Source organism: Equus przewalskii, chromosome 7, assembly GCF_037783145.1.
Source record: "Equus przewalskii isolate Varuska chromosome 7, EquPr2, whole genome shotgun sequence".
Classification (NCBI taxonomy): domain Eukaryota; kingdom Metazoa; phylum Chordata; class Mammalia; order Perissodactyla; family Equidae; genus Equus; species Equus przewalskii.
The window spans coordinates 37,042,217-37,055,168 of NC_091837.1; the positions used below are offsets into that span (position 1 = coordinate 37,042,217).

General features: G+C 39.2%; 1 protein-coding gene across 12 annotated transcripts in view; it reads right to left on the minus strand.

Moving 5' to 3' along the window:
- The window catches only part of PIEZO2 (piezo type mechanosensitive ion channel component 2), a 418,984-nt gene that overhangs the window by 37,982 nt on the left and 368,050 nt on the right, over positions 1-12,952 (minus strand). For all 12 annotated transcript variants that reach the window (XR_011541935.1, XR_011541934.1, XM_070627457.1 and 9 more), the window contains 4 exons: positions 12,509-12,623; positions 7,811-7,870; positions 3,784-3,950; positions 2,975-3,141 (listed from right to left, as the gene is read on the minus strand). Coding sequence is in view for 10 of the 12 variants with exons in the window: in XM_070627457.1 (XP_070483558.1) it covers positions 2,975-3,141; positions 3,784-3,950; positions 7,811-7,870; positions 12,509-12,623 (509 nt within the window). In the remaining 2 variants the exon portion in view is untranslated. The remainder of the gene's footprint in view (positions 1-2,974; positions 3,142-3,783; positions 3,951-7,810; positions 7,871-12,508; positions 12,624-12,952) is intronic.

The following is a 12,952-nucleotide window of genomic DNA, read 5'->3' on the forward strand; positions in this document are numbered from 1 at the left end:
GAGGAAATAATTCCAATTGAATACAAACATGACTTTCAGTCAACCAGAACTGTCCGGAAGCTTTTATTTTGGAGTTCAGAAAGAGGAAAACACAGTTTGCCTTACACCCTGTTCACATTGAATAAACGCAGAGCAGCGCTGTCCAAAGCTGAGTGCCGTGGGACACTGGTCCACGCCACGCCAAAACCAACACATCAATAAAAGATATTTATAAAGACATTACTTACAAAAAGATAGTTATTTATTAAAATAAATAAATATATCTTGGAAAATGTACATCTAGAGTATCTCAGTATTTTTCTCATCCTACCATTCTTCTCTGTTTTGAAAAATGGTTGTTTGGTCATGAATAGGTTATAAAGTGGATGGATTGGAAACTTTTAGATTCCCCGGTTCACGTTCATTCACCCTGTAACCAGGAAGCAGCATTAGTCAGCATCCTGAATACTCACTACATTCAGACAAATCTTGCCTCGCCTGCCCACCCCCGACCCCCCTGTGACTTCTGCACATACGCCCGTGTGGTCTCTGTGTCTTGGGAAGGGAATAGCTACCCTGAAATAACCTGGAATATGTAAGAGCCTGGGTAGAATGTGGTGCACATGGATTTTCAATTTTAGCATGAATATGAATTAAAGAGAAATTAATTCAGTTTAAATACATCGATCTATAGATATAGAGGGAATTGTTGCAATAAGAACAAATTTAAGAAGATTGGGAGCTTCCAATAAGTGTCCAAATAGGACACTTGCTATGGTTTGCAAAAAATGAAAATGAAATGTACACAATAACGACGTTTTGTCTCAGTGGAGTCTGTCAAAGGAGACTGAAGCTCCCCTTTCAAAACTGTGGACTGTGAGACTTTTCAGGAAGGCACACAAGGAGGTGTCATTGGTACCTGCCAATCAAAGGACGTAATATTAAATTGTCACTTTGTAACTTTGATATTACTGATGGTTTCAGAAATTAATATTTGAGAAATGTGCATATGTTGGGCAGAAGGAGAATGAGAAAGAAAGAGTTATTACCATGCCCATTGTTCTAGTAATTATTTTATTCTGGGGATTAAAAGCTTCTTGAACAGGATGTCAATTAGCAAACAAATGCTTTGACCTTGAAATGCTTAAGACTTTTGTCCTAAGTGTTTCTTCTGCTCATAAAAATATATAATAGCTATAATATATCTAATTCTTTAGAACTTATAAATAAGCAAAAACTATTCCCAAATTTAAGGGAAAATATAATGTCTTTTATTATCCCTCAAAAGACTTTAAAAGAATCAATATCTATTTTGGGGGGCTGGAGGGGATATATCCATGCAGAATTTTATCTGTACAAAAATCATATTTAAATCTATGTATGCATGAATACACATACTTTTTAAAAATAAAAATGAGGTTTTAGCATCCATTCTATTTTAAAACTTGAATTTTTCTAAAATATATATATGTATACAATGAATATCTTTCCTACCAATAAATATAGATCTGCATCAATAAATAATTATTGAGTAGCAAAAGAAAGGCACAATTGGAGAAGCTCAAATACAGCAATTCAGCCAATAGCTAAAAATAGCACTTCAAGGTAAAACATTTTTTTACCCACATCTCCCCGTTCAGACTGCAATTTGAACTTCTAGTTATCTATTTTGGGTTTGGTATTGATAAAGTAGTCTCAGTTCCCTCCCTATTTCATCTTGGGACACATTCAGTATTTGTGAAGGGTGACTGTCCCCTAGGCCTTTGGTGCTTTGCTCTGCGTATGAAGTGTGACAGAGTAATCCAGAGCTTCCACACCAGCAGTCAAGATGCAGCCCATCTCTGCTGTCTTTCTCCAGTGGGAATCCTAGCCCAGAGGTTCTTCCCAGGCTCAAACCACTTAGAGATGACTCATCTTTATGTGTCTATCCCGGAATTGAGCCCAGGGCCTGGCATGGAATAGATGCTTTTTAACATGTTTAATGAAAACAGAAACGCATGACTGCCCTCAGTGATAAAATTCTTTATCTATAAAGATGGAAACAAGGTGTCATTCATCCAGCCTAGCTAATCTCCGTAAGATGGGACTTCTGCTTTACTCAGAAGCTAGCTCTGTGCAATCGACAGTAGCTTTCTACAACACTGTGAGCAAAGAATTCGGAAGGTTTTCTGGGATAGGCGGTAAGAAAAACAGGTCAATTCTCAAAGCTGGCCTGGAGTGCAGGAAGAGGCAATGAGAGGCAGCATACCGCGCTGGTTGAGAGCTTGGACTCTGAGCTGAACTATGTGGTTTTGAGTCTTGGGTCCGCTTTTATATACTTCTTTGCTGTGAGACTTTGGGAGAGTTACTTAACCTCTCTGTAACTGAACTTAGTCTTCTGTAAAACGGGGGTGATAATAGTATGTCTCTCAGGGGGTCTTATAAAGATAAAGTGAGATAACCCTTGTACGGTGCTTAGTGCTGGCCCATGATGAATGATCAATGCACGGTGCCTGTTGTAAAACAATGCAACTGGTCACACAACTCAGGGAAGATGGAAGCTGACAAAATCACTTCTCCAATGTTTATCATGAACCGTAAAGTAACAATTCTGAAAGGAAAAGATCAAGGATAGCAACAGATGGTAGATGATTCTGGTAGAGAAGATACTTGTGAAGGAGCATTTTTAAAAGGCATTACAGATGCCGCTCTGATACAAATAGTAATTTTGTGAAAGGGAAGGCTCATTCTTACTTGCCTCCAGCTTGGAAATCTCTATCCTGTGCCTGTGAATCATGTGGGCATTTCTAAGAGTTTACTATTAATTCCTGATTTAGGATCGAGGAGAGGACATATTCCTATTGCTTTGTTGTACACATGGAGACAGCCTGAGGAGGGTGGGCATCCATGGAAGTTTTTGACTAACTTGCACCTCGTCCATTCATTGCTCATGTTGATGAAGTCCACCGCTTTTACTTTTGTCAAAAGCAAACCCATGGTTTAGAACGTGAAATACCTGGAGATACTGTCATGAGAATCTAAGCTATCCATCCTGTGGGCTGTCTGTGCACCTGAAGCAGCACCAGGACGGTCGTCGATGGTGTCCAGTCCAGACTCTCGGGAAAGGTTCATGATGTGGTTCTGATAGTACATGTGGATGCTCTCCCGAGTGGGAACGTTGCCCTGCGGAGAGGGAGACAGTGCCACAGTGCTTACTTGCCCGTGCAGCCACCTGGCGTTTCTCAAGGCCGAGAACTCTCAGCCGTCATGCACACCTTGAATAAGGATTAAAACAAAGCTAGTGAAGTCGGGGATTGCTGTCACCTCATTGAATTAATGGTACCCAATATTACTGGGTCATGCTAAACAAGAAATCCCCTCTTATATGTAGATGATTTTGCTAAGTCATAGCAACTTTTCCAGAAATGAACCATTAAAGTACAATCTATAAACTACATATAACTATATTTTTTTGTTCTCCATATATCTTAATTTTTCTTATGAGAAGATTCAAATCAAACTTCCAGACCAAACAACACCATCCTTTATGAGACATGACAGTGTGTGCACCTGTAAACTCTGGGGAAGGGAGGGGATAGAATGAATAAACTGGACATTATCCCTAAACTCTGTGTGTGCGTGTAGTTTCTGATTATTTTAATTCTAAGCATGGAACAGATTTAACTATACAGAAGAGCAATGGGGTTATGCAAAGACTCTGGAAAGAAAAGGGTTTGTTTTATCCAACCTGGAGTTCTGGATACTGACTTTTAAAACCTTTATAATGTGGAAAGAAGCAAAAAAAAATTATACCAAGATCGTTACCTTTTTAATTTCTCTGGTCAGCATGCATCTTTCAATTCTCAGAACTGTGGATATATCAATATGCTCCCTTGAAATGGAATTAAGCCAAGTTGTGAAACTATCCACCGTTGCCAGAAACAGGACCCAGGTAAATTTCAAAATATTAAATATCCTCTTGATGATATTATCTAGGAGGAAGAAAAGCAACAAGATTTCAAAGGAACAAAGTACCATCAATCATTTTGCTGCTGAGTGACACAGTGATGTTTTACCAAAGGCAGACCTGGCTGTGACCTGCTACAGGTAGGGCACATGACACTCAGCAAGACAGGCCATGGAGGACAGCTGCAGGACGGGAGGCTGTCGGCGGGTATTCCCACACACGCACTGGCAGCATCAAAACCAAACTAGGGTAGCATTTTTACCCTTTGGTCAAAACATCAGTCAGAACAGGTCCACATACACACAACAGGTTTGATTAAAAGCAGAGATTGTATTCATGGATGTTTCTGTTATTGACACAGGGATAGAAACAGTCTGCATCTATCCAGGTAACCGGGTCCTTTAGTGCTTTTTCTGTAAGTTTCTTTAATAATTGTTGTTGGAAACAGTTCTGCTGATTCAGGAGGCCTTCACTGTTTCCTACTGCAGCTGTGTTTCAGTTAAATCACCTTAAAGCTATTTTGTAAAGTACACGGATGAAGAGCGTATCTAAACCACTGTGTTATCTTCATCATTCTTATTTAATTGTACTGAGCTGTGCTAAGGACAAAATTCTACACATGGGATCAGTCCTCTCCAGCAGAAGCCATGAGATTCCTGATGTCCTGGGGTTCTCTTCCTTATCTGTGGCTATGACTTGGGGAGCCCAGGAAAGCTGCTCAGCCCAGACTGCCACCACGTCCACAACATCGTCTCCACACAGCACGCTCCTCTCTGGTGCCCACAGAAAATTCACCACAAGCTCCTCGATCACTGATGAGATCTGAGGAGGCTCCATAGCTATGGCCTAATTTATTTTAAGTCAGAATCAAAATAAAAGAGGGAAGATCCCATATTAATTGTCTGACCTAGTCATTCATTTGTGTAACCATTGGTTTCTCAACTGCTACACAAGGAATCCTTCAAGATGTGCCACCAAATTTCAATCAATGTGTAATTTTCTTATTTGGCACTTAAAAATTTCAGTTTTATTAACTATTTCAAAGATTGACTGCAATACAGTGAATACTTATTGAACATGACAATGAATTAAGAATTGCCTTACTGTTTATTAAAAAAGAGAAACAAATCACCACCAACACCACCAAGAAAGACAGCTCGTATCCTTCACTCTTCCCCTCACCAAAAAAGCAAAAGAAAACCAGATTCAAGTGTTATAGTAAAATCTTAATGAATTTCTGATTAATGATTATCGTTTGGAATCATTTAAAATCATTAATATACCATGGAGAAAAGGGCAAAATTCACTGGCATAAGCATTTACGATTGTGAGCAGGGCCCGACAGTAAATATTTTCAGCTATGCAGGCCACACTGTCTTTGTTACAACTACTCATGTTTGCTGTTGTGGTTGAAAACAGCCCGAGACAATGAATGAATTGTCTATGAATGGGCATGGCTGGGTTTCCAATAAAACTTTATTTATGGACACTGAAATTCGAATCTCATAATTTTCATATATCGTGAAATACTCTTCTTCTTTTGCCTTTTTTTCAGCCATTAAGAAATATAAAAGCCATCCTTAGATAACAAGCCTTATAAATAACAGGTGGCAGACGGGATTAGGCCCAGCATGGTACAGCTTCCTGACCTCTGATCTGGTGTAATCAGATAGACCATTGACTGATTCTCCCCTGCTCTTTGCTAACCCTCCTTCTTTCTCTACCTTAGACACCACAGTGTGAATCAGAGTTTGACTTCGTAATGGGGAAAAAAAAATTATTTGTGAATTGAGGGGCCTACAAGGAAGGCAGAATGTCTCTCAAGTTAAAGGTTTGCTCTTTTCAAAAGGAAAATCATTAAAGGGAAGTTTAGCTATGAATGGGATGGCCTCCAAACAGAGTCCAGATGGGTAAGGTACAGACAAAGAAGAGTTGAACAGTTCACCTACTGAAGGAACAGGAATCTTGGAGTTGCCAGCTGGTACCTGGAGAAGAAAGATGAGAATCTGCAAAAGGAGATGAGGGAACCATCTAGTGAGAAGGGTCCCTGAGCCTCCCGGCGGTGACCCCAGGCCCCCGGGGAAGCAGCTGGTGAGAGATCTGCTCAGGTGGGAGAGTGATGGCTGACTTTCCCTGTGAAGTTGTTTCCTGGCTGTGCTGTCACTACCCCATTGTCCCCCAAACCTCTGTAAAACTGTGTCACACCTAACAGTCACACATGAGGTGTACTTCAGGAAGTAGGGAGACGAAAGAGTATCCTTTGTTGAGCAAAGAAGCCCGGGAAGGCAACAGCTGCTACACGAAGCTGGATGGAGTGAGGAGCTGCAGGTCCCACAGAAGAGCAACTCTGAGCAAGGGAGGACCACCTGAACTTCTCTTTTGACCCCACACCGCTGTTCTCGCTTCAATCTTGTGTAAGGTATGCATTTCCCACAGGAGTCTGGATAGACCCTCTAGCTGTTTTGTGCAGACATAAAAGGAAAGTCTGGCCCCTGGAGGCTGGAGGACTTGGAGTTACACCTATTAACAAATTTTAGCGGCATCTTGTATTTTTGACAACTTAATTGTTTTTCTCATATTCACAATTATTTTCTTATAGGTGGTAAAGATAAACACTTATCTCACAGTTTTGCTTATGGTGGTCTTGATGGTAAAACTAAAATCGCCGTGTTGGAGACACACATAAGATGCACTTTGCTAACTTGGATGATCACAAACTCACAGGTGAAATTAGGATTTTATTTTTATTTATTTTTTAACCATAGAGGCAGTTGGGCCTAGTGGTTAACAGCATAGACTGTGGATTCAGACTCCTTGGGTTCAAATCCCAACTCTACCCCTTAGTGGTTGTGTAGACTTGGGAAAGTCAGCTAATATTCCTCGGCCTCAGTTTCTTATCTGTTAAATGGGGAGGAGGTTTTTGAGGGTGTTAAACAAGTTAATGAGCCTAAAGCTCTTGGAAAAGTAACTGGCCAAGAAGATGTGTCATTTAAAGCGTTAGCCACTATTATTGTATAAAACTTTGCAGCAATAACAGAATATCTGGCTCTGCATACATGTGAGTCAAATTATCTGGAAATGGAGGCCAGGTTTAAGAATTGTGCCACACATGGTGTTAGATAGCCTGCGGGAAGTGTCATTTTGTGCCAGCAGATGGCTTCCTCGGAAGCACTGTGTCCAGAGCAAAGAACCCAAACATCTTGCCTGCTGATAGATGATGGTCACAGGCGTTCGGACCCCAGGAGACAGAGGAGCCAGCGTATCTGTGCAACTAGAGAGGCATTTAGGTTCATTCCATTTGGAAGCTTTTGTTTTGCCTTTGTTTTTTCCTGCATGGATAAGTCTTCCTCCCAACACATACTGCATGAAGCCCAAAGGGCCAGGGCTGAGAGTGAGAAGACAGTGATTCTGTCCCCGGCTCCGTCACTTAGCCGCTGTGGGATCCTGAGCAAACTCACTGGGATTTGGTTTTCCCCTCATAAAATGAGGAGGTTGGCTCTAGTTTCTAAAGGACCTCTCACTTCCCCAACTGTACTTAGCTCTCATTTAACTCCTTCTTTCTGCTCTTTAAAATTAATTGTCAATATTTTTTCCGCCTCTCTTCTGATGGCTTCCATGAGACATTTCTGATTTTCGCCCAAAAACCCCTTTTCATAGGTACTTGGATAAAGGAATTTACAAACCAACTCTAATCCCACAGTGAAGGTCAGATCTACTTGGGGGAGTCACCTGCAACCCCCCTAGAGAGGAGATTTCAAGGGACACTGATTATTTCGCGGTGGTCCAGAAACGGTATTTGATCATTCTTAGGCACCTTTCCACTACATGCCATCGGGCAAGTGTCATTGTTAAACAGCCCCAGTCGTATTTGTCCTCATTTGTTACCTGGGCCATCAGATTTCTTTTTGACTGGTTCATCCTCTCGATCTTCCCACTCCACAGGACCTGCCAAATGTGTTCAACAAACATGAGTTAGATCCTTTTAAGGTAAACTGAACACCAACACTACTCTCCTGGATTAAAAGAGATTTCATAATTAATCTGGGGCATTCTGCCTATTTAGGAGTTCCTGGGGGAAAGTTGTAAGAATTCATAGCTTTCAGATTATCTTTACTCTATTCTTGAACAAGAATCATGTACACTGGGGTGATAAGCTATAATCCGCTGGTCAGATCTTGTCACTTTCCTGTTGTTAAAGGGACCGTGAGTTCAGAATGGTTTTTATATTTTTAACAGTTAAAAAAATCTAAAAAAGAATAATGCTTTGTACTTGTGAAAATCATATGAATTCAAATTTTAATGGGGGAGCAGAGCCACACCATTTGTTTACATATTGTCAGTGACTGCTTTCACCCAACGATGGCAGAGTTGAGTTGCAACACAGACTTATGGCCTGCAAAACTTAAAATATTTACTATCTGGCCCTTTACAGAAAAAGTGTGCCAACTCCTGATACAAACTATGAAATTTTAATTTTGAATAACTTGGGATAACGTTACAGATTTTAGTTTGTCACTCCCTAAAATGGCATCATAAAGTTTCATTTTATTTTTTAGCTTCTTATTTGAGGCTAAGGTTGTCATATCTAGCAAAGAAAAATTCAGGACACCCAATTAAATTTGAATTAAAGATAAACAACAAATAATTTTTTAGTATAAGTAAGTTCCATGCAATATGCCCACATTATACTTAAGCTAAAAAATTATTTGTTGTTTATCTAAAAAAGTCAAATTTAACTGGGCTTCTTGAAGTTATCTGGTAACACTATCTAAAACCATTCACAATCTGATTCCAGTTAATCTTCCCAGACTTATTTCCTGCTGTGCTATTTTCTACTCTGTCTCTCATCTGTCTTCACCAGCTAAGCTGAGCGACTCTTTGTTTTTCATACCTGGTCTTGCTTTCCTGGGCCAGGCTCTATTCAAATGCTATCTTTTTCATGGAGAATTGCACTCCTTTACACTCCTGGCTACCAGTAATCTTTTCTCTCTCTGGTCCCACACTATTTCATCTTACTTTTCAAGTGGAACTTTGTAGTTTCCTTCATTAGAGACTTTTTTCCTTATACTTGTGTTCCCTACTGGTTAAGATAGAAGGGTCGAGAGCCAGGACGCCTGGTATGAATTTGAGGCCCACGGCTCCCTGAATGGCTGTGTGACCTGAGGCAGTGGCTTCCCCCTCGGGAACCTCCTTTCCTCATCCCTGTAGGGCGGGGAGAATAAAATGCCCCTATGCTGTTGTGAGGATCAAATGAGTTCCCATAGAGAGAGCGCTTACATCAGCGCCTGGCTCCTGGGAAGGACAGAATCTACGAGCTTCATCTGTCCACAAGAGACGGAGAAGAGCTGATGCCTTGTACCAAGAAGGTGCTGAATAAATATTTATTAAAGGAGTAAATAAACATTTATTTCAGTCCCAATATCACTGAATTATTGCTGCCTTTGATCTGTAGGTAAACAGTGGTGCACCTGCACATGAAATAGTTTTCATGATACAGAGGAATGAGATATTTATAAGATGACTAGAGGACAGTTTTAGAACTGGTCAAATAATTTTGGAAGAACAAATGTCTGAGAATAGCAAACACAATTTTGGAAAGAAAAATGGTTAGTGAGGGGAGTTTGGAACTAAATTTTAAAACTAACTCTATAGCTACTGGACTCAAATACAGATGACACACCCAGAGCAGTAATAGGACAGTGGATCAGAACACAGAGTCCAGAAACATACATGAGAATAAATGTGAGCCTAATATTGACAAAGGCAGCATTTAAATGCAATAGAAAAAGGAAGAATCATTTAATAAACAAGGATAGCATAATCGTCTAGCCATCTAAAAGTAAACAAACTAGGTCTCCACTTCATGACATATACAAGATTCAAAATGTAAGTAAAATTAGGAGGAAATATAGGAAAACATTAGCATAATATCTGGAGGGAGGACTTTCTTAAGCAAGACGGAAACCTGGAAACCGCAAGAGAAATGTAGCCTACTTGACATCAGAAAAAATTAAGGATTCTTTAGATAACATACTCCATAAACCAAATCAAAAGATAAGCATTGGGTTGTTAAACGTAATTGTAAGACATGAAAAAAGGATAATATCCCTAACATATAACTATTCCTTAGATTAATAAGGACAAACAACCCAACAAAACGATATTACAGAAAATGATAAAAGTGTTTAAATCTTAGATTTAGAAGTACAAATTATCAAGAGAATAAAAAATGTTAAGTCTCATTAGAAAAATTCAAATGAAAATAAAAGCCATTTATCATCCCCAAGAAAGACAAACTATAAACACAGTAATAAGACCCTTTGGGATAAAGCTACAGGGAAATGGACACTCCTGTACCTTACATATTGGAGAGTAAATTACTAAAACCTGTAGGAAACTATCTATTAAAGTAAAAAAAGGCAGACCCTTTAACCCAGTAATCTCACTTTTGATCATCTATTCTGTGGAAAATGCATGTTCTTCTTGTCATTTTGCTATGCATTTAAATACACACACACGTAGGACTATTTACAAATTTTTGTGCAAGGATATCTATGCTAGCATTGTTCACTGGCAAAAATCTGCCAGCAAACTTTATGTCCATTGTGATGGAATAGTTGAGTAAATTATGCACTTATTCATATCCATAGTATAGAATATTTTGCAGCTATTAAAAAAGAATGATCCAGTTTTATGAATACTTAATTGGAGAAACGTTCACGATACACTGCTAATGAACATGCAATAGTACTTTGTACAGCATGAACTCATTTCTGAAAGACAAACAAAGGACACCATGCCTGCACACACATACGTATGCACGCCAGTAAGGAACGGAAGTGAGCACCACATGGTGTGAGGACTTGGCGCCTTCAGGGCTGTGTTTCCAAGGCAGCTTGCGCATCTACTTCTTTACTACTTGACTTGTTACCTCAGCTGTGTCTTAATTTTGTCTTTTCAAGCCAATAAGCTAGAATAAAATTAAAGTTACCAGGAGATAGCAGGGAGCAGAATGGTCAAAAAGGAGAGAGGTTTTGCAATTAGAGCTCCATTAGAAATTATATTTTCCTTTTCTTTTACTTTTGGAATAGATTTTTAATTTCACAAGGCATCTATCTGTATGTCTTCCTTGTAAAGATCCAAAATATAGCAGATAAGCCTAAAATTCCCTTTAAGCATACCACTTAATCTCAGTCTCTCTACCCCTACCCCAAGAAGTAACCACTGTTACTAATTTGCTAAGTATTCTTCCTCATATTTCTCTCCCACTTATACACTATTACATGAACCCATTAAAAATGCAAAATATTGTCATGAGATACTTTGGTTTCCTTTGTTTCCTAAATGGTTTCATAATGTGCATGCCATTTTGCAACATAATGCTTTTCCTTCAACAATACATCAGGAATTCTCCTCCAAGTCAGTTCAAAGTAACCCATCTCACTTTTTAAACTAGAGTAGCACTCTATAATATATTGGTAACATAATTTACTTACTCTTCTTTATGTGAGCGTTTAGGATGTTTCCAAATTTTTGTTATTAACAAATAATGTTTGGTGAATGTTCTGGGACATAGATTCTTGTGCACATGTGCAAACACTGCTTGAGGTTAAGCCACATACCTAAAAGTGGGACTGATCTGTAGTAGGACACGTACATTTAAAATGTTCGAGATACTGACTCATTCCCCTTCAAAGTGGATGTACTACTTTATAACACTGCACACAGTTTTTGCAAACAGCTATCTTCCTACTAGCTCTAAACAGCGATATTATCAAATGTTTAGGTTCTTGCCAATCTGATAGGTAAAAAAATAATATGTCAAAATATTTAGTTTATGTTTCTTGTATTACTAGTGAAGGTGACCACTTTTTGGCCATTTCTATTTTCTGATCTGCGAATTGTTTTTCATATCCATTCATCTATTGGGTACAATTCTTCTTTTACTGATTTTTGGGAGTTTGTAGTATATCCAGATTATTAACCTTTAGTCTGATATATATAATGAAAATATTTTTCTTTAGTGCCCCACTTGTACTTACACTTTGCTTTTGCTGTGTTTCGTTGTGGTTTGAAATGATTTCACCCTGAGAAATGTGTCCCAATTGTATGTTTTCCAGTGTTTCGGTATCATGTTGCATGTGGCATTGGTAGTTGTGTTCCATTTCTGGTTCCTGATCACTGTTTAAGTGTGCCTTCCCTTTTTTTCTTGATCAAAGTTTCAAAGGTTCATCTTTCTTAGTAGCTTTTTCCAAGAACAGCTTTTCACTTAATGATTTGGTCTTGTATTTCTTTTCTATGACAGTATTTACCTAAAAAATTAATTTTTTCCTTCTACTTTCTTTGGGTTTATTTTGCCCCCTCTCTTCCCATTTCATGAAATGCATCTTAATTTCAGGTTTTAATGTATTCTAAGTGTGGGACACGAGCAATCAAGTACAGGTAAAACCCTCTGCGCTCTTTAGAAGTTAGGAATTTCATTCCTCCAAAGCTTCTGTCTTTGCAGTTCCTCTTTTGTAGTCGAGGGCCACAGAAATGAAATGGGGGTGCTGGCGAGCGGCTGCTGCACCACGTGACACTCACCCTCCCCAGATCCCTTTCTCCTTCGTTTCTGGCCTTCTCTTGAAGATCTCTTTTTCTCTTTGCGCCTCTGACGGAGTGCTGTTTTAGGGTCAGTAATCCAGGCTTGATAAACAAACTGAAGGGGTAAAGTTCAATTATTTTCTGGTTTTTTAATAGTTTGAATTAAAAGAAAAGGAACCAACACCAAGCTTCCTGACTTTCAGAAATATTTTTTTTTCCCCCAGTACAAACTAGATACCCCTCTCCCACATCCTCAGTATTCTGAGGTGGCCTGTGCTATTTCCATTATCATGAAATAAAATATGCAAATAGTGTTGTAGGAATAGGTTTCATTCACTATCACAGGTAATCATGAGATGCTCTGAGAATAACAAATGTCCTCGAAGGCACCACCCTTTGTGAGACTTAGTTACTGATTCTCTTGCATCACACACAATAGGAATA